This window comes from Astyanax mexicanus, chromosome 4, assembly GCF_023375975.1.
Source record: "Astyanax mexicanus isolate ESR-SI-001 chromosome 4, AstMex3_surface, whole genome shotgun sequence".
NCBI lineage: Eukaryota > Metazoa > Chordata > Actinopteri > Characiformes > Acestrorhamphidae > Astyanax > Astyanax mexicanus.
Genome location: NC_064411.1, coordinates 17580467 through 17603386, shown reverse-complemented (window position 1 = coordinate 17603386; position 22920 = coordinate 17580467). Strand labels below are relative to the sequence as shown.

Here is a 22920-nt window from a genome sequence, read left to right as displayed (position 1 = left end):
TTAACATGATTTTTGACTCTCTTAATTCAATTCTCTAGCACAGACTTCCCTTTATCTGAAAACGTACCTAATTGACATAAGGTTTATACAACATCTTCCAAATAGTTTAACAATTTGTTACAAACACTATTTTATGTAAAGTTACTGATAGGAAAAAATAGCAATTCAACTACAACACTTTCAGCAGTTTAATAAACAAGGAAAAACAGCCTGCTCAGTCCAATCCAAAATAAATTATTAAATTATAAAACACAAATTGTAAGAAAGTTACTAGTTAAATTTAGCTAATGTACAAGTCATAAGCAGAATTTGGCAGAATACAGAGATTTTTCTAGCAGTGCTAATGACTAACAGTGTCACATACAATAAGTTGTACAACAGCACACAACTTCAGTAACTCAGTTGGGGAAAAAAACAGCCTATAACAGCTTATATGTGCTTGTGAGAAGTTTGATCCATTCTAGTTGAAAGCTAACAACTTTGAGCTGAGCAATATGACAATATTTCATTGTATAATCATAAAATTAGCAATAATACGCATCTGTGTATAATGTACATTTCATCAGTACTAAAAACACCCTGACCAATTGCACGTTTGATTACAGTTATAATTAGTCTAAGTGCAGCACATTGTTTAAGAATCTGCCACTACTATGCATTTTTCTGATGGAAAATAATATTAATGCATTGCCAATTTAGAAAAATCAATTACCCCACCCACACTAGAAGGGTGAAGACTAACACATGCCTCCTATATAACATAGGTCAGACACTGGTTCTTTTTGAACTGTTTGAACAGCATCATTGGGTTACTAATTCACAAACATTGAGCGGGTGATTATATGGAGCTCTGTCTCCCCCCCATCAGAGAGAGCAAGGCCGATTGTACTCTCTGAGGCTCTGTCTGCCAATGGTAAGCAGCATTACCCGGGACTGATCCACGGATTAGTAGCTGGACCATTGCAATCCCTGTAATAAAATATTTATCATACCACTCAGCCCTACTTTCACCTAAATTGGCTGAAATTTTTTTTTATCAAGTTGTGCAGCAGTGTAGAGCTAAAACTCTTTATCTGAAACAACAAAAATAATAACTACAAGCATGTTTGCTCAAACAGGAACCATGAATACCAGAAATCAACTTACATAGTATCCTGAATACAGTCCAACAGACCTTGCAGAATAAATTCTTACATTATGGAACTTGGCAATTATACTTTGTTAAAGAAAAAAAGTAAAGAAGTCAAGAGTGGCCAAATGAGATTGAATAATACATCTATTAGCACCTTAATTCTAACTAAATAAAACATTACAACACATAACCTAAATATAAGCTACGGGAGGTATGGATAGCTAAGAAAAATATGACCATTTAAAAAAAAAAAAATAATAAGCCTGTAAATTTCTCTATAATGAATCCCTTCAAACCACTCTGAACGACCTATTTACACCTGATCAATTCAATTATATAGAACTTTGCATGTAGTCTTTAACATTTCAGAAAAAAATATTATGCTCAGTTTAAGCACATGTATGTTTCAGATAAACACAGCACACTCTTGGGATATCCACTGACTGCTTTACCACCTACAGAGTTTTACACAAGAGTCTGTTTCTGAGTCCGTGAACCCTAGCAGAACACTGTTCACCTCCAATGTTCATTAAAACCTTCTGAATGACCTCGAACGTGTAGCGCAGTTCCTTGGGGTAGTCAATATTAAGTGCGAATAACAGACCAACAAGCATAGCTACCGCATGGGGGAAGTCAGTAATGCCATTCAGGATGATCTGCTCTTCCAGTACCACTGAAAAGTCAATGACGTCCTCCTCTTCTTGTATCAGCAAGACACCAATACTTACTCCTTTTGCCATCTGCTCCTCACTCTCTGTAGTCTACAAGTGAGAAAAGAAAAATGATGAGTTAACTACTAAATTAGTGATGGACAATCAATCTAGCAGGCAGTAATTTTACACACACACACACACACACAATTAAATAAATGTTTAAAAATAAGAATATCTTTGAAAAGTTACTTTGATTCAGTAATTCAGTTAAAAAGGTGAATCTCATATATAGATGTATTGCACACAGAGTGATCTATTTAAAGCGTTTATTCATTTTATTATTGATGATTATGGCTCACAGCCAACAAAACCCAAAAATCAGTGTATCAGAAAATTAGAATATTATATAAGACCAATTGGTACTTTCTGCAGTGTGGGCAGTGTGCCAAGTCCTGCTGGAAAAATTTAATCTGCATCTCCATAAAAGTTGTCAGCAGATTTTCCAGGAAACACTGCACTGATTTTAGACTTGATAATAAAACACAGTGGATCAACACCAGCAGATGACATGCATCTCTAAACCATCACTGATCATCAGTAAATTTTACATTTCATTTGTAAATCAAGGGATCAGAGTCTGGGGGAAGAGTGGAGAGACACACAGTCCAAACTGCTCGAGGTCTAGTGTGAAGTTTCCACCAATCAGTGATGGTTTGGAGAGATATGCTAATCATCTGCTGGTGTTGATCCACTGGGATTTATTGTCAAGTCTTAAGTCAGTGCAGTTTTTTTTCCCACAAAATCTTACAGCACTTCATGCTTCCCTCTGCTGACAGCTTTTATGGAGATGCGGATTTCATTTTCCAGCAGGACTGGAAACTGAGCAAACTGCTCACACTGCCAAAAGTATCAATTGGTCTTATACAATATTCTAATTTTCTGATACACTGATGTTTGTAAGCCAAAATCATCAACAATAAAATAAATAAACGCTTAAAATAGACCACTCTGTGTTTAATACATCTATATAATATATGTGTTTCACACTTTAAACTGAATTACTGAAATAAAGTAACTCTTCAAAGATATTCTATTTTTTTGAGATGGCCCTGTATATGATGAACAAAAATCTATATAATTTGAGTGTAACTAACATTGTTACTAAGCATGCATTTGTCTGCATAAAAGATAATGATTAGATGCAAAATAAAAATAGAAAATTCCAGTCAAGCTTACCTCAGCAATCTTTAGAAGTTTGGATGGATCCTCCCTGAGAAAATGTGGCAGGCCTCTCAGAATGACTGCCCTTTTCTTTTGAACTGAATTCTGTTGAAGACAGCACACTCTTAAGACAAAGTGACAGTGCACATTGGTTTTCACCACAATCAAAACAATTAACATTGGGTATGTCCGAATACATTCTGATGCTAGAACGTTATGTATTCAAACAAAGAAAAATCTTTATGTACATACTACAAATAATCTAATCCAACAAGACCAAATGTATATCACTAAGTGTAACCTAAGTTTTCAGCTGGCATGGTCATTACTTTGTGTCCTGAGTTGCAGACATACTGGCCCCTCACAGGGCAAAGCACACAAGTCCACATAAAAAAAAAGAGCTAAATAAAAGAGAATGTGTGGCAGATGAGTATGCATGGCATGTTCTGGCCTATACATTTCCACACTTGTACTCACATCATCATCAAGCAGAGACAGGAGGCTGCTAAGTGCTTGAATGCAGTGACTCTTGGCCTTAAACATCTGCAAGAATCTTTCCATATACTGATCCAGCCCAGAAACAAACGTGTCCCACAGGTCAGTGGAAGTTAGTCGAGCAAATTCAGCCTCAATCTACAAAACAAAGCAGAACTAACAAATTATTCATTGTTACCTAAATAATTATGGTTTATGTAATTGCAAAAATTTAACAATTTATCCATATGAAGCTAGTTCACACAAAAAAATATATTTTCAACATAGCATAGACTTACCTGTGTATCTGTGAACAAAGCTGGCCACTTGGCCTTCACTTCTGCCACAAGTGGTTGTTCTTCAACTATTTCTTTTCGTCGCAGAGGGAATGTGCTGGCCATCATGTCAGTAACTTTCTTCCAATCAACTTTCTTCTTCTTCATCTCTGCAACAATGGCTGCCCTCTCCTCTTCCAGCACATTCTGCGTTTTGCCTTCAGGAACATCCGGAAGAAAGTTGACTTCAGACTTTTTAGCTTTCTTGAGCTTCTGCTTTGGTCCTGAATTTCGGCGATTCACTGTTAGCTCTGAACATCCAGACACACGAAGCTTGTTGCGGTAATTTCCCATTTTAAACTTTAAACTGAACTTCCAGCAGTACCACCCCTTCACAGATCCAGGCTCTCTCAGGCAAGGATGTTTCTTAACAAGGCTCTGTGCAACAATGTCATACTGCTCTCGAGATGGGTATGCTGAGTATTTGTAAATTTCTTCAGCCAATTTTTCAAGTATCTCAGATTTAGTGTCTTTATTTGTAATCAGAAGGGTTCCATTCTCCTGGTAGGCTTCATTACCACGTTTAAGCTTCAATTCCACATCGTATGAGAATTTTGGAATCACAAAAGGGTCAGGCCATGGCCGACGGCAGGAAGGAGTGTCCTCCATGGAAGATGATGAGGGCGACGAGAGACTTGCCGTGTCCAACGTTGAGTCAGTCTGAGGGGACTCGGGGATTTGCTTGAGGATTACCTTTAAAGTGGCCTTCTCTTTTGGAAGTTCAGACAAGCTTGACAAGTTGCAGAACTCATTGCCAAAGTCTGGATCTTGAAATTGAACTACAAAGTCACCTCCCAATCCAAGCTTGCATTTCAAAAAAGAATAAAAGGAATCAAGAGTCTCTGGCTCACTGTCAGTTTGTATCTTCCTAATATCATCCTTGTTTATAATGATTCTTAGCAACATTTTGTACACTGGAATCTAGGGGAGAGGGAGGAGGGGAGAGAAGGAGAGAGAAAAAAAACTCACTATATTGCCTCATCACACTGTTTTGTTTCTCATTCACCAGCTCCTTGTTCTAAATTTCACATTCTACATTCAACAGTACACTACAGTGTCTTGGTTACATTAAAGGTGGAATTATTATTTTAAAGAAGCTGATGCATTACAAGCTATTTATATTTGTGCTATTATTTTTTAGCCCATATAAAGACACTAGCACTTAATAGACAATAGTATGTACTGTGGGGTCCAGACCATGGAAGAAAATGGTAAAGGGAGGATAATAAAGTATGCATAGAAATCAAATGACTCACTAATCATATAATGTCCTATATGTATAGTGAAGCTGATAAGTGGACAGTGAGTATAGAAACAAGGATGTGGTTATTATGTTCTGAATGGACAAAACAATAAAATTGTTTATGTCTTTTACACTTAAATGAGCAAGACATACAATTATACATGAACACCACAAAACAATTCTAAAAAATTGCAACATCTTATAACGTGGTAATGTAAAATTTATAACTATTTTGTATTTGACTAAATTTGGTGAAATTTACCTCAATGGAGCAGAAACCCTTTTGGAGAGATCAGAAGTCTGCCTTTCACCATATACGCTGACAGGGGGAAGTAGTCATTGAGCTCCTCTGGCTGGACTACAAGCAGCTTTGCAGAGTGGTTCTTGCAGACTTCATAGCATCTGAGGTGTTCCAGGTACCAAGCTGTATAAGGTTCCACAACAAAACAGGGCTTGTTTTCCACAAATAGCACATTAATCATTTTCCCAAAATTAGGAAGTCCACTTGTGCTTCCAGTGGATAAAAACATTCCTTGAGTGTACTTTGTCCCATGGATAAAGGCAGTTGTGGCAAGAGATACAGAAGTCAAACATCCAAATTTCCTTCTGATAGCATCTTTCACAAAGAGGTCCAAAATCTCAAATGAAACAGTTGAAATTTTTCCAACTTCCACTGTTGGTTTGAACATGTTAGGCATGTCCATGTGATATGCTAACATGAGCTGGTGCCTTGAAGCTAAAGTCACCAAAATGTTCTTGAAGTTATTAACATCCCGGACAACTTTCTTAAAGAAGCTGTGTTTGGCCTCAAATCTTATTGTCCAGAAGTCGAGCAGAGGACCAAAGCAGCTAATTAGATAGGGATAGTGTTCAAGAAAGTGGTGCTTTGGTTTTAGCTTAAACGTAGGAAAAGCTTCCTGTACAAGCTGCCGATGTTCAAAGATTTTGGCCTCAAGGTAGAACAGTTTTTCCTCAGTGAATGTAGATGAAGTTAAAATTTCCAGAATGTCTTTAAGATCCAAAATGACACCCCAAGCTTTGTCGTTCTCTGGTACTTTATCCCCAATTAGCAATGGCAGCAGTCTCAAAAGTGTCCAATTTTCATGCCCGTTCCCCCCAATTGTCCCCTTTAACGTGAATGCCTTTGGAATTGCTTGTGGTTTGTTTGTTTTGTCCGAAAACTTGTATGGGAAACGCTGAATGGCAGTATTCAGTTCCTCTAAAGTAAAATACTTCTTGCCAATCAATGTCTTTAAACACAAACACAGCTCCACAGGCACTATTCCCTCTAGCAAATCATGTAACAAGTCAGGTGGAAAGCCCGTTATGCAGTGAAAATAATTTAGTTCATTTAAAACACAGTCACCCTTAACTCCGTCAACAACTATGCTCTCGTGCTCTTTAAGGCTCTTAACAGCTTCATTGTGCAATATTTTTGTTCTTAGTGGAAAGCATCCAGTTCTTACTGATGTACTCTGAATATCACTGCGACTGGCTAAGCAGAATCTGCAAAATTTATCAACAGAGAATGACTCCTGAAAGCCAGCAAACGAATGTGCTCCTAAATTATCTGAAGACACATACAGGACTGTGCCTTTGACAAACGTACCTAGCCTATCAATGTAAAATCCTTTAGTTTCAAGTGTACAAAGCTCTTTAAGCAGTGGTTCAACTATTTGTGCATACCCAAATGTTTTCACATCATTACTATTGCTCAGCAAGGCAAGGTATATACTAGATAGGGCAGATCGGTATTTGGCAGGCAAATTAGCAATTACCCAATAAATAGCAGTTATTTTATGTTTCTTCCTTGAAGTTCCCAAAGGGTTGCAGATTTCAAATTCATCTATATACAATCCTAAAGAAATTGATAATTCTTCTTGAGAAATAATTGGATTCTCTTTAAAATACAGTCCATCATGAAAAGATCTGTACTGACCAGTAGAGGTGTGCCAAAAAATCGATTCACATAAGAATCTTGATTCTCATTTACTACGATTCAGAATCGATTTAAAATGTCCCAAAATCGATTCTGAGGGGCGGGTTTTAGACTGATTTTGGGCTGGGTATTTTTGTTGGACCTGGCAACCCTGAGGATAGCGCTTGTCCTTTCAAACGGAGATCTTCCAGACACACACAGAGCGTAGGTGTTTGAGAATCACCGGTAAGATGGCAGAACAAGCACTATATTACCTTAGATTAACGTGTAGTTTCAATGTTTTATGGCAGAATGCTTCATAACAAGCATAAAAAAGATCGCTAGTAGTTAGTTTCAGTAACTGTTAGCTAGCTAACTAGCTAACTTTCCAGTTCCACCTTAAATAACGCTACAGGTGGCAGCGGGCTGCAGCATTTAAGGCGGAACGGAAAAATACAATAAGCTAATCAGAGCTAATTTCAGCTCCTCATCACAGAGGAATTAAGGAATGGACCATATGAATTAATTTCTCCACCTCCTGCCCCCTTTCTGAAGAAATACAACGACCTTAAATTAACTAGTTAATCAGCAGCTGCTCCTGAACTTTAGCGCTCCACTGCTATCATCACATCAGCCCAGCAGCGTCACCTACACACCACCGCTAGTAGCCTGGTAATAAAGCAGTGTTATTTATTATTTATTTATTGTTCATTAACGTCATTGTGATATCCCAGTGATTCCTCTGTCACTGAGGACCCACATTCCTGCACATTTTATTGTTTTTGTAACACATTACCTGCTCCAGGACCAGTGTATATTATGGAGGGGTTTTTTTTCAATAAGATTCATAAGCCAGAAGCAGAAATTTTTATAATTCAAATCGTTTTGAATCAAAAATCGATTTTGAATCGAATCGTGGCCCCCAAAATCGGAATCGAATCGAATCGTGAGATAGTAAACGATTCCCACCCCTACTGACCAGAGAGCGATGGTAGATTTGTTTCCTCTAAAACTTTGTCAATTACATCACACTTGTTCAACAATGCTGGCAACACACCTGAAATTGGAACATAAACAAATGTTTTGTTAAGTAAAGGATCTAACACATACTCAGTTGGCTCAATTATGTTGAATCTTTCCTTGTAAAACAACTGTCTTTTGTATTCAGTTCCCAGTGGTCCACTCTGTGACAGACAACTAAAAGGATTGGTTTCCTGTAAGCTTTCCTTTAACAACTTTAGTGTGGCCTCATCTATATTACAACTGAGCTCTGTAAAAATGTTTTCTGCAGTTTTTTTTGACAGGTCACCTGCTAAAATTCCAATTTCGTGAAGTTCATTGATTATTTCCTGGGTAGCTGATTTAGATACATGCAAGATGGCTTGCATTCGTAGAAGCAAAGATGCAAGTCTATTCCTAATTTTGTCACCAATGCTACCTCGCTCTTCTTCATCATCAGCAGCATCCTCATCATCATCAGACTGAAAATCAAAACTATCACGAACAGCTGACTCAGTGTTATTAGAAGAATACCCACCAGTGTCTAATAGGGGATCAGAGTTTTCACCATGTGGTGGGCCATAAAGAAGCTCTGCTTTAAAATTTTGTAAAAAATCCAAGGCATGATATCGACTTCTGTGAGAGGTAAAACTGGAATAAACTTTTGACTTAAAATTACACCCATTAAATGGGCAGGTGACAGTTTCCTTGTTTTTTAAATGAGTGTTAAGATGACAAAAGTATTGTTTATGATTTGCAGGTTGACTAAATGCACATAGCAGACATCTGACTCTAAAATTCACTTTTTCACCGTAGCAAAATCCATGTTGTCTCACATGTATTCCAAGAGCCTTGTGTGACTTAAAAGAGCACACACAGTCACTGTAAATACAAGGAATCGGTACTCGTCCTCCGTAATGAGAGTGGCTTGATCTGTAATGTCCAAGTATTTTTCGACGATTGTTTGTGAAGTAAGTGCAAAGCTTACATTTCCACTTCATGCATTAACAGCACTCACACCCTCAGATCACAACCTAAAGGATAAAATAAAAGAATAACAATTAGGGTTGCAACAGGGAGAAATTTTAAGGTACAATAATAATTATTAGTATTACAATTACCCTACATTATCAACAATAATTATAACAATAAATACAAACTGCTACAACAATATCGAGTTATAAAATTAAATCATGTTTATGTTGAGGTAGATGTATATGAGGAAGTGTATAAAACTGTCCTATAAGTAATAGTATGAATACCACACTGTAAACGTGCTTATTATAATCATTATAGATTGAAGGATTTTAAGAGTTTTAGTTCAAGTTAGAATTTAACTCGGCAGGCGTTACCTACAACTCTTACCATTCAATAGGATCTTAACATTAAAAATGTTTTTTGTATATCTGTTTTATCTGTGAAATAACTAGTTGTTGCAAATAAAGAGGATTATTTCTGACATGATTAGTATAGCAGAAAAGTCTCTTTCCAAATTTACTAACTAGATAGTGTTGCAGTCTTTAGTAACCTGTAGAAAGGGAAAAAGTGTAATAAGCCAGCTTTTCTTTAACAGGATTCTTGCACCATTTAAAAGACAAATTAATCATGCATTTTAAGACCTTTTAAGACTTTAATAAATATAAATTAAGAACCCAAATCATAGCCATTATTACTTTGGGAGAAAATGCATTGTATTGGAAAACAAAACTTAAAAATCAAATCAATCAAATATTTTTTATCAATATTTTTTATCAATGTTCATCATTATCTGAGTTGGCCACATTTTTAAAAATGTGGCTAAGTCATAAAAACTCACAAAAACAAGTTTTGCACAGCGTGCAGATTGTGATATGTACCCCCACTTGGGTGGGAAGACCCAGTGACATTTACCATGCACAAAAGAACTGCAGTTGTAAAATGCAGACTAATAATATTTATTTATTAAAGCCTTAGTCAATACTTTTTTAGACATTGCAGTTAGCTAGCTGGCCGTAAAGCGTTCGTTTGTTAACATGTTAGCTAGCCCAACGCTAAAGTTCAGTAAGTTAGCTCTCCCCTAACCTTAGGTTTCTTCCCGGTAGCTTAGTTAACTCGCCCGTAAGGTCAGTCTGTTAGCTAGATCTGCGCTAACCTTAGTTATACTCCTACGTAGCGTAGGAACCGCGAGAACCCTGTTAAACGAAGGCATTTGTTGAAACTGCTGATCTAGGTTAGCGCTGCGGCTAGACCTCCGACTCTGCATTTGTTTGCAACTTGTAAGGCGAGAACGTTCCTCGACTGATTTTTGCTAAATACACTGTCGAACCCACCAGGAGCCTTAATTTTGTTAAAAAAAAAGTCGAAAAAGCAACACGAAAAAAATGTCAGTGGTCGCCTACCTCAACATGTTTCCCTGAAGCTCTGCATTTTACCGGACTAACTTCAGTTAGTTAGCCTGTTGCGACCCTGAGTTAAATTTAAAAAACGTTCCTAACCCCATTTAAGTGTTTATACTGAACTACCCATCATATTTTCAGGGTAAATACTAGCCTGTTGCACTTTTTTTGAAGGTGAAATGTAGGTATTTCTGCCAGCCTCTCATTTTAGTATTCGGTTCCACCTTAAATAAGGTGCTGGCGCCAGAAAGGACTCACCATTTAAGGTGGAACGGCTAAAGAACTCAGGTCAGCTAATTATACCCTAATCTTAAAACATACATAGGTTAGCTAACATATGTCTAAATGTTTGATAGATACTTTTATTTAGTGGTATGCCTCTCTCTAGCTATGTAGCTAGCAGCTAACATGGTTATTAGCAAGCAACTAAGCTAACTAGTTAGCTACCGAAGGCCAGACAACAATTACTTTAGCTAACATTACATCTAGCCAGCCAGCAACGTGCCTTACATATTATCAGACACCTTAGGAGAACTATGAGAACATTATACCGGCTCAAACGCAATAAAAGCGTGAAGAGATTAAAAAACTTACCCGAAAAGGTAAAATGCCCGCCAGATTCAACTCGCCAGATTTGAGAACTGTCTCCAGCATGAAATGGCGGACCTCACGGACGCCCTCTATCCTGAAGACACGCCCCCTGCGCTGACGTACCGCACGTTAAAAAAAGACGTTGAGGGCACCTGCGCGGTTTAAATTACTCTGGTGATTTCAGTTGACTTGAAAATCTAAGTTGAAAAAGCTTTTTATTTTTTAAGAAAGAATAAACATGAAATAATGAGTTATCTCAACAAACTCCGCAATGTGTAGTCATATTAACAATACATTTTAAGTTCAGATAACTAAAGTGCAAGGTTATTTTTTACAGTGAATGAACTTAATACACATAAACAGTCCACAAATACAGCTACAAACTACAAAAGCATACAATAGACCCAACAATAAATGCTTAATGTTCCTACAAGTACAGGCGTTTAACAAATATCACTCGTTTGTATCTCTACAGGACGCCAGAGCAGCCAAAACATTAAGTACACACAAAAATCACCAGTCACACGGCATATTACTTAGTTTCACATTGAAGGGCAGCCTTTAAAAAGGCTTTTTAATATAATATGACACAATATCTGTCTTATTTCCATGATAGTTAGCTAAATATTTAATTAATCCAGCATGCGCTCTCCGTTTTACTACTAATCAATGCGCGTAGCCTGACCCCTTCATCCGAGCGCAGAGAAGGGGCTAGGCAGCCATGGCCCCGCCCCCGGAGTGAAAAGCATGAGTCTTATTGGTTAGATTGTCCTAAGACTTTTCTAATAGACTCATTACTACACCCTTCTCAAAATCAGGAGAAGGGTCCGCGGACACGTGAGCAGAAGACATTTTAAAGAGCTTTGATTGGTCAGTACCGCTGTCAATCATACAGTCCTATAGCAACGAAAAACACAGACTAATGCTTTGAATTAGTTGCTGTTTTTTTAGTTAATCTATAAAATAAATGCTTACACTTGCAATAATTATATACATCCTGATAAAAAAATAAGTAATTATTTACATGCACATTTGGTCAGCCCCTTAGAGGCCTTACTGCACACCACTGATATGTATATTGAATATGAATTATTGTCCAGCCTTAAGTATTATGTACATAATATATACATAATAAGGCTGGACAATAATTCAATAATTTAAAATCAATAATGTTTTTGTAATTTTTAAACAAATATATTTTTATTAAATATTGGCCTGGAGTTCTAAGACAGCAATGGTCCTCCAACTAAAAAATATTCTTAAGAGGCATTTAGTATTTACAGCATCTGTTACCGACTGACGTTCATTACAGAGAGCTGCGTCAGTTCAGTGCATTAATTTGAGAAGAAAAGATAGAACCCAATAGGCATATGTATAGCCATACACCTTATATAAGGTATATACACCTTATATACAGTTCTTAATACCAATACAGAAATGAAGAAATTTGTGTGTAAAGGATGATTTACACTTCTTACATAGGTATAGGCTTCATAAATGTATTTAAAGTAAAAAAAAAAAGTATTTATTGATTTTAATAGTTCCTAGATTTTTTTTTTGTTACAGATGTACTGAGCCATGAGACTGCAAAAATGTGTATAAAAACTGTATGCTAGAACTGCATCATTTTTAATTTCTGCCTTGAATGTCCTGAATCATTACTACATCTCTGCTGTTTGTAACAAATCAAACCACATTTACATATTTAGTGAGTGACTCCTTAGAGCAGTGGAAACATGGGCAGGTTCCCTGGAACCGGCTCCGGCACCAGCACTTTTTTGGTGGAAAAGAGGTATAAGAAGAGACGGCTCTTTCGGCTTGCAAGTAGCTCTTTATATTTTTTGGTTGCTTAATTCAATTTATTACCAAATTATGTGTACAATGAATTAATAGAGTTGAAACATACATTATATAAAATATATATTATTTATATGGCTTTATTTTTATAAAAATAAATAATGAAATACAAAAACAAAGGCCCATCTCAAGTAAACAAACAGGTCCAATGTAAATGTGTATACTATTTTCAAATGTGCAACTCTATACAGTGAAATAAACAGCGCTGAACACCATCAACAAAGTGTCACTCAACAAAATAAAAAATAATTGTGCAAATAAAAAAAAACAAGCATCCAGGTGATGTTTTTTGAAAACTTTAGCAAAGATTGACATAAAAAGGAGCTCATGTTTGAGGGTTTGATTGGTTTCTGTTATGATCTGCCCTGTTGTGGAAGAGGGAGCTGATGTTGCTACAAAACACAGTTTATGTGAGGTCACATGTGTAGGGTGTGGGTAGATCAAGCACTTCAATGTTGAATGCTCTTTTTGTCAATCAGAACGTGAATCATCTTTTTTTATGTTCCATTGTATCTTAATTCTGGCAAGACTTTTCTTCTTTCTTTTTAAAGAAAACTAAAATCTCTGTAAATGTGAACCTTGGTGATATATGTTTTTTTTTTCATACACTGATCTTGATTTTAAGTATATTATTAATATTATTATTTTATTGAGTAAATACTACTATCATCATTGTAAATACTTGATTTGATATCTTCGTACTGGACTTTACTCCACTTTTGAAATCCTTTAGAGATTGCTAAGAATAAGAAATGCCTAAAAACTGTAAGAGTTTATGAGGAGCTTTCACTGTTGCCTCTTGTTAGTATTTCACTATTTCTATCATTAGTTTTCTTCCTTAATGTATATTTTTATGCTGTCTTCTACTGTGGTTTATATGTATCATTGTAAAACTTTAATCTATACATTTATATTTATATATATATATATATATTGGCTCACTCTCTGGAGTCAGCGCATGTCGTTTATTTGAAAGAGCCGGCTAAGAGTCTGACCCATCACTACTAATAACTACAGTGCCGTAGTTTAACACTTTATTGTTGTGCTGTTGTACCAGAAAAGAATGTAGACTGTTAAAACTTACTCCTATCACCATGTTCTGTGTTACAGGAACCAGAGTCACTGAAGATCACAGTGGAGATGGAGATCGTGGGAATCTCCACAAAAGGCGATGAGACTGTTCTCCTCAGTGACACCATGGAGGAGTTCAGCGTTCCCGCCACTGTGTGGAGTGGTGACGTTAAAAGTAGCTGTTGTGAGGGAAGGGGAGGTCATTTTAAACATTGAAAGCCCACTTTTTAATGTTGTGGTAATTTGACAAGTTTTTGTGTTGTGTTTGTAATATTTCTTAGCATGTTCTGTTAGGGTTTTTTGGGTGGGCGGGAGGGCATGTGTTTGTGTTTTTGATTGTTTATGTGTGTGTTGTGTTTAAACTAATTCAAAATAAAATGTGTTTAATTGTTTTTATACCTGTCTTTTGAATTTAAACACATTCATTTAAGCTTACTATCCTTTCCCTGCTAAAACAAATATTCTATGGTTTCTATATTTTTCTGCTGGTTTTGTGGTGTTTTGCAGTGTTTTTCTAAAGGTTTTTATCAAAATGTAAAAGTCTATTTAAGCCCTTTTAAACCCTTTGAAAGTATTTTCTTCAAAATGGGCATTTTTCAGAAAGACATGTGCTTGTGGTTTATGATCATAACAGTTTCTGCTTTTAAGAGTTTACACTGCTGGGCTGAAGCTATACTAAACCATAAAGAGGCATATCTGTGCTGCACCACCATTTATTCAATGGTATTTGGATATTAGCATTTAACCAAAAGTTTTAGAACACAGCTCAATCAGACAAACGTATTGGCATTCCACCATTTAGCCATTTTTGTGCATTATATTTATTGTTTTATTTTGTTCTTTTTTTGTATATTAAAAAAAAAGTTATCGCTGGAAATGAATCAATCTGCTGTCAACTTCAGGAAGCTTCGGTTGATTCATCACTTCAGAACAACCTCAATGTACAATGTACAAAAGTTATAAGTCACTCAGATTTAGGAGACTCGGTTAGTCTTATTTAGAAAATGTTGACCATACATTTATTATGATATAAAATTGTAAAATGTGAAGTTTTAAAAACAGTTAGGTTTAGTTATTCTTGTGATTCGACTCCTACTGATTCATTGAACAGAATAAAGTGAAGCTTGTGCAACTGGAAAGTCATTCAGCTCTTTCTGAGGTAAGATGTGGTGGATATGGTGGTGATAAATTACGATATTATAAAGTCACTTTTCATATTGTATGGGAATAAGTAATGTTTTATGTGATGTATGATAATATGGAATATGTTTATTTGTATATCATGTATTTATGGTGATACGTTTTTTATTATTATACGTTTATTCGTTGATAATCTCAGAGGCTCACTTTGTGGCTGCTAGCTAGCTTTCTAGTTATAATTACCAAACATGAACGCTAGCCAACACCTAAACGCGGTTCTCTTTCAGAAAAAATACCTTAAATGTCTTTAATTGATACTCGGATGTACAAATTAAGATCATTCAAGTTTTCAAAGAGGTAAAACCTGCTTTCAGTGTCTAGCCATAATAAGAGAAAGTGAGCAGCTAGCCATAGCTCACTTTATCTCAGTCCTAGGCTGTATTCGAAATGGCATACTACTATACTGCATACTGCACTAGTATGTACTGCATACTACACACCGCCCAGTATGTAGTATTCAGTAATGCAACCCTTTTGATTGTAGTACCCTACACAGTCCCGTGACACACCAGTCAGTGCTCTGAAGTGCTCAGAATTCCTCAGAGTGAGTTGTAAACAGAAAGAACATGAAAAATGTCCTACCTTTTCATTATCAAGACTAATGAGATCTGCATACTGTCCAGAACTGCAATTGCTGCTTTAATTTTAGAGTTTAATGTAAGTGCAGTTAACCCAATTCTAACAACCATTTAGCAGCAGCCCCCACAACCCAAGTAAGTTCCAGTTATATTTAAATATGTTTTCCTATTTATTTTAGTAGATTACTATTTTCATCTATGTAAGTACCAACAAGAAGAAAACATTTAAACAAACTCTCATTCATATTTACACAATCTCAACAATAAAAGAAATGAGACAAGTTGCATCACCACAGAGATAATTATTAAAGCTTATAAACTGCAGTTTTAATCCATTTAAATGAGCTCTGTATGTAACTCCAGCATCAGTAGCAGTAATGCTAGTAAATCTACTTAATACAAAACATTAGTTTTAGAAAATGGAAATATAGAGGTACGTTTTCTTTTCTATTTTAGTGAAATACTTTGTTCTACTTTGTAAAATTAAAGGAAAACTCCAGAGAAGTAGTTATACAGTGTTTTAAATGAGAGTTTTAGCTGTTTAGCTCCATTCAGCTCCATGCATTGAGGACTCCCTCGCGGGCTCCCTCTAGCGGTGATGGTGTATTATGTGATGTAGCCGGGGAGGGGGCGGGGCTCTACATAACCCGGATGACGCTGAGCTTCCGGGGTCTGTAGCTGGAGCGGAGGAAGAGCGGGATCAGCTGAACCTCAGAAGGTACGGAGAAGTTTCTCTCTCTCTCTCTCTCTCTCTCTCTCTCTATCTCTCCATCACGCTGTTCTACATTCACTCCTACACCCACACCACCTTCAGCACCTTCAGCATGTGCAGCATTTACACCACCAGCACTGGATCTTCTCCTAGCTCTGCTCAGCAGTCTGCAGTAGGGGGTCGTGGAGCTGGGGATGGGGGGGCTTTACAGATCATACACAGGATAAAGGAACCTCACACTCCTGCCCCCCCTCCCCCACATCACTAACACACACCTGAGATTAATCAGTTCTGTGGAAATTCCTTTTTAAGTTTGTGTGATCAGTCTCTACACATTTCTTAGTTACACTAATTTAGTTTAGTTTAGTTTAGTTAATTTTCCTTTACTTAATTGGCTCTGTGCACAAGATGGCGCCACCTAACTTCCGGGTAGTGAGTGGTAGGTATACTAGTTTCCGGTTGGAGTTGTTGTGGGGAGAACTGCCGGCAGGAGTACAGAGTGAAAGCGACCATGAGTGTTTTTAAAGTTAAGGAGAAACGAAAAACACAAAACAAAAAAAACAGACTGTGTTATTTTATAATTAAAGGATCCTCTATAAAAAATTGGAGACACTGGGAAACATACCAAACTGTTATATTTTAATAATAATAAAAAATAAATCAAATTCAACAACAATACTATTTCATGCCTTTATTTCCAATAACGAAGGCAATGGGCCAGTTTTTCTTTTATAAAATTCATTACTGTTGGTCACATGAAAACTTTAAGGCATATTTACAAGCTTATTCAATAAAAATAAATAAATTGAACCATAAGAATCCAGAGCCAGTTCTGAATGTTGATTCAAAATACAAAATTGATTCAGGTAAAACAAACGTTGTTTACATATTATTGGGATAATGAGGGAACACAAATATTTTACGGTTCAAATACTAATGTAATATAAATGCATATTAAATATTAACAAACAATTTTAGAGAACTTCTGGGTTAATCACACACTGAACTGTTTGAAACTAAGGATATACAATAGTAAACAACTATATATCTCCCGATGCCAGTATAACTTACAGAGGGTCTAGACACAGGGTAGAACTTCTCTCTCTCTCTCTCTCTCTCTCTCTCTCTCTATCTATATATACGTAATTATTTATAAATAATATATATATATATATTATATATACAAAATATAAATATAAAAAATATATATATAATATATTATAAATAATGGGTTCTGGGTTAATCACACACTGAACTGTGTGAAACTAAGGATATACAATAGTAAACAACTATATATATATATCCCGATGCCAGTATACATTATACATATTTATAACTTACAGAGGGTCTAGACACAGGGAATAACTTAAAAATAGATCAAAAATAATTATATATATATATATATATATATATATATATATATATATATATAAATGATGTACAGCGCCCAGGAGTAAGAGAGAATATATATATATATATATATATATATATTCTCTCTTACTCCTGGGCGCTGTACATCATTTATAGTTATTTTTGGTAAGTCCTGGAGAGATCGCGTGTAAAAAGCCATACTGTCTGCTGACCAGCGCCGAAAAGCGGAAATGACTCCGCCTACCAGTCGTAGACCGGAAACAGGCAGCGTCGTCTCATGCAACTAGCAAATCCGGTTCCACCACAACAGTTGCTGGTAAGTCATGTGACTCTCCCGTCAAAATAAAAGTCCACTTGTAAAATATTAAATGTAAGAATGAAAGATTTAGTGATTATAGTGAGGAAAAGTTCAGGCAAGAAGAGGAATTTCACAAGTAACATTTATTAGCTTACTGATTTAACAGAAAACTTGCTATTTCACTGTAATAACAAACACAAATATAGCCGCAAGCGGCGATTTACGGGGTTCGAGCATTACAGGCAAAGAGGCCCCTGGAGGCCAGTTAGGCTTAAAACATGTTGCCGGTTGACCGGCATTACCAAACTGGATGACCAGCATGGCAAAGGTGTTTGGCCAGTATGACCAAGCTGGATGACCAGCATTGCTATGATGACAAAGCTGACCAGCAAGCTGGATGACCAGCAGGACCATAATGACCAATGTGAATGAACAGAATTACCTAGCTGGATGGGCAGCATAACCAAGCTAGGTGACCAGCGTGACCATAAAGACCATAATGACAATGCTAGATGAGTGGTGTGAGTAAACTAGTTGGAAAGCATTGATAAATTGAGCTGTAGTGTTCATCAGGTTTTATGTGGTCTCTTGCTGCACTCTAGTGGGCATTTGGAGAGCCTAGCAGTGAGGCATAAAAGGGCACATATCAATAACCAATAATATCAATAATAGTGTATAAGTTTTGACCTGATTAACATTCAGCCTGTCAAAAGCTTACTGGAATGCGATTGGCTTATAGTGACCACAAAAGTGTCCATATCAAATTTTCATTTGGTGTACCATTAGTGCATGGGCCATAGATGATAATTGGCTAGGATGACCTTGATAGCTTGTATGGTTCTAGAGAAACAGCTATCGAGCATTGGCTCCGCCCCCTGGGGGTGTATGTCTACTTAAATTGACAGGGTATCTGAGAATCATGTAATGATCAAAGGTCTGAAGTGGTATTAATGTCAGGTTAAATATTCAAAAGTTATAAGTGTTAAAAACATTTTACTGCACCATGGTAAAACTAATTTGCATATGGCGGCCATATTGTTTACAAATGTAAAGATTTTTTTTATAATTATTGAGGAGTAAGGTCTGCTGAACTGTTTGACACCAAACATGTCATGATTGGTGAAGGAGGCAAAGACAAGATCTCAAAAGTAGGTTTTGCATATTATGCAAATTTAAAAAAAATTAAGTGGGTGGAGCCTAAACAAGAATGACCCAGGTGGCTGACCAGCATGAACAAGAAGGATAAAGATGTTCAATTAAGCAAGACAAGCAAGATTGAATAAGTTCAGCAGAGCTTTAATTTAGAATAATTCACCTGTAGCTGTTTCACCAAATGACCACCAGAGCGCAGCAAGAGACCACATATAACCTGCTGGAAATCTATCACTCTATCAGAAAGACATAACATTCCCTATCAGTGTGTTTCTATTTATTAAAAAGACTTCTGTCCATTTAGGCTTGAAAAAAGCGATAATACAGGCTTATGGCCTACAAAATGGCTGTTGCTCTTTGGCCATATTAGAGGCAAAAAATATCTGATTTGCAATCAAGATCACAATATCAGTCTATATATGTATGTAAATTTCTGTGTCGATAGGGTCAAAGGTTCCTGACTTCTGTCCATTTAGGTTAGAAAAAAGCGATAATACAGGCTTGAGGCCTACAAAATCGCTGTAGTTTTCCAGCCGTTGTAGAGGGAAAACATGTCCGATTTGGCTGAAAATTTGCAATCAAGATCAGATTATCAGTCTATATATGTGTATAAATTTGTGTGTCGATAGGGTGAAAGGTTCCTGTCTTCTGTCCATTTAGGTTGGAAAATAGCGATAAATAGAATAAATTGAAAATAGTTTTTTGTCACTGTAGAGCCTACTTAAGATGTATTTGGCTCATACTTGGCACATGTGCTTCAAATGTCATTGTTAATTAGTAGCTTCAACAGTTTTGGCCTGTTCAAAACTTTGACAGAGTTTTGGCCAAATAACTCTGAAAAGGCTTTCACGTACATGTTTGATCAAGGTTTATGGGCCTCAAATAGTTAAAATGTCAAGATTTTTTCAATAATTATTTACCTACAGGGTCTCAAGATCGCATCAAGACCAAATTTGTTTTGATTGATTGAGGACTTAAAGACAAGTTCGAAAAGAGCCATTTTTACGCTTTTGGCCATTGATGAAAATCTTTGCATTTTTGGTAAACACATGCAATTACAAAGTTGTAAAGGCTACAGCAAAGTATACAACTAAAAAAGAATAACAAGCCTAGGCCACTTGTACCTTTAGATATAACTGATTTTCTGCTATAGCGCCCCCTAGAGGTCAATCAATGCCATATTTTAATGGATGATAGAAGGCCCTGAGATACATGTAGGGTATAAGTATCGTCCTGATTGGTCATTGTTTAGCCTGTCAAAAGCTTGCTGGAATCTGATTGGCTCATAACGATCGCAAAAATTTGCATATCAAATTTTCCTTCTGTAAAACATTAGGACATAGGCCATAGATGATACATGCCAAAGGAGAGCTTCATAGCTTTTACGGTTCCTGAGAAACAGATTTATTTTTTGATTTGCCATTAACCAAGGAATCATATAATGCAAGAATTTTTGATCTAGCTATCAGGGCGTGGGAGTTACGAGGCCAAACGCGTTGACCTTCGCCATAGCGCCCCCTTGAGGCCGATCGGGCTCATCTTTTGAATCTGAGTAGCGGTGAGAAGTACTACCATATGACCAAGTCTCAGCCCTGTAGGCCTTACGGTTTCTTCTGCCCAATCACTTCTATGGCAGAAAAAGAATAATAATAATAAATATAGCCGCAAGCGGCGATTTACGGGGTTCGAGCGTTACAGGCAAAGAGGCCCCTGGAGGCCAGTTAGGCTTAAAACCTGTTGCTGGTTGACCGTCATCACCAAACTGGATAACCAAGGTGGGTGACTATTATGACCATAAAGACCCAGGTGTTAGACCAGCATGACCATAAAGACCCAGCTGGTTGACCAGCATGACCAAAATACCCAGCTAGTTGACCAGAATGAAAATAAGGACCAAGCTGGTTGACTAGCATGACCATAATAACCATGCTAGATGAGTGATGTGAGTAAACTAGTTGTAAAAAGCATTTATAAATTGAGCTGTAGTGTTCAGCAGGTTTTATGTGGTGTCTTTCTGCACTCTAGTGGGCATTTGGTGAAACAACATCAGTTCTTAAATTGAAAAATACAAACCACATTAATCCTGATGGGAGCCTAGTGGTGAGGCATAAAAAGGCCACATATAAATAACTCACATATGGTGTATACGTTTTTACCTGATTAACATTCAGCCTGTCAAAAGCTTGCTGGAAAGTGATTGGCTAATAGTGACCACAAAAATGTATCAACATTTCCTTTGGTGTACCATTAGTGCATGGGCCATAGATGATAATTGGCAAGGATGACCTTGATAGCTTGTATGGTTCTAGAGAAACAGCTATCGAGCATTGGCTCCGCCCCCTGGGGGTGTATGTCTACTTACACTGACAGGGTATCTGAGAGTCATGTAATGATCAAAGGACTGAAGTGGTATTAGTGTCAGGTTAAGCATTCAAAAGTTATAAGTGTTAAAGACATTTTACTGCACCATGGAAAAACTAATTTGCATATGGCGGCCATATTGTTTATAAATGTAAAGATTTTGTTTAATAATTATTGAGGAGTAAGCTCTGCTGAACTGTTTGACACCAAACATGTCATGATTGGACAAGGAGGCAAAGACAAGTTCTCAAAAGTAGGTTTTGCATATTATGCAAATAAAAAATAAAAAATTGGGTGGAGCATAAACAAGAATGACCCAGGTGGCTGACCAGCATGACCAAGAAGGATACAGATGTTCAATTAAGCAAGACAAGCAAGATTAAATAAGTTCAGCAGAGCTTTTATTTAGAATAAATCAACTGTAACTGTTTCACCAAATGACCACCAGAGCGCAGCAAGAGACCACATATAACCTGCTGGAAATCTATCACTCTATAAGTAAGACAGAACATTCCCTATCAGTGTGTTTCTATTTATTAAAAAGAGAAGAAAAGTCCGATTGGGCTCCAAATTGGTACTCATGATCAAGTGGTCTGTATATATATGTTTGTAAATTTGTGTGTTGATAGGGTCAAAGGTTCCTGACTTCTGTCCATTTAGGCTTGAAAAAAGCGATAATACAGGCTTATGGCCTACAAAATGGCTGTTGCTCTTTGGCCATATTAGAGGCAAAAAATATCTGATTTGGCTCAAAATTTGCAATCAGGATCACAATATCAGTCTATACATGTATGTAAATTTGTGTGTCAATAGGGTCAAAGGTTCCTGACTTCTGTCCATTTAGATTTGAAAAAAGCGATAATACAGGCTTGAGGCCTACAAAATCGCTGTAGTTTTCCAGCCGTTGTAGAGGCAAAACATGTCCGATTTGGCTGAAAATTTGCAATCAAGATCACAATATCAGTCTATATATGTGTATAAATTTGTCTGTTGATAGGGTGAAAGGTTCCTGTCTTCTGTCCATTTAGGTTGGGAAATAGCGATAAATAGAATAAATTGAAAATAGTTATTGTTTCACTGTAGAGCCTACTGACGACTTATTTGGCTCATACTTGGCACATGTGCTTCAAATGTCATTGTTAATTAGTAGCTTCAACAGTTTTGGCATGTTTTAAACTTTGACAGAGTTTTGGCCAAATAACTCTGAAAAGGCTTTCACGTACATGTTTGATCAAGGTTTATGGGCCTCAATTAGTTAAAATGTCAAGATTTTTTTGATAATTATTTACCTACAGGGTCTCAAGATTGCATCAAGACCAAATTTGTTTTGATTGATTAAGGACTTAAAGACAAGTTCGAAAAGAGCAATTTTTACTCTT

General features: G+C 36.7%; 3 protein-coding genes across 8 annotated transcripts in view; 2 read left to right on the top strand and 1 right to left on the bottom strand.

Moving 5' to 3' along the window:
* LOC125801155 (zinc finger protein 420-like) overlaps positions 1–22920 on the top strand; it is a 573258-nt gene that overhangs the window by 332544 nt on the left and 217794 nt on the right. The window lies entirely within an intron of this gene.
* The window catches only part of LOC125801156 (zinc finger protein 585A-like), a 520678-nt gene that overhangs the window by 332544 nt on the left and 165214 nt on the right, over positions 1–22920 (top strand). The window lies entirely within an intron of this gene.
* Positions 1381–11273, bottom strand: LOC125801172 (sterile alpha motif domain-containing protein 3-like). Of its 4 annotated transcripts, none has more exons than XM_049477448.1 (8): positions 10945–11273; positions 8779–9009; positions 7956–8033; positions 5321–5482; positions 3780–4736; positions 3484–3639; positions 3022–3111; positions 1381–1893 (listed from the first exon to the last, which is right to left on the bottom strand). In XM_049477448.1, the coding sequence occupies exons 5-8, from the start codon at positions 4719–4721 to the stop codon at positions 1588–1590; spliced, it is 1494 nt and encodes a 497-aa protein (XP_049333405.1). In that variant the 5' UTR covers positions 4722–4736; positions 5321–5482; positions 7956–8033; positions 8779–9009; positions 10945–11273; the 3' UTR covers positions 1381–1587. The 4 variants fall into 4 exon arrangements, with proteins under 4 accessions (XP_049333405.1, XP_049333406.1, XP_049333407.1 ...); XM_049477449.1 differs by having other exon boundaries at positions 8812–9009; XM_049477450.1 differs by having other exon boundaries at positions 8964–9009.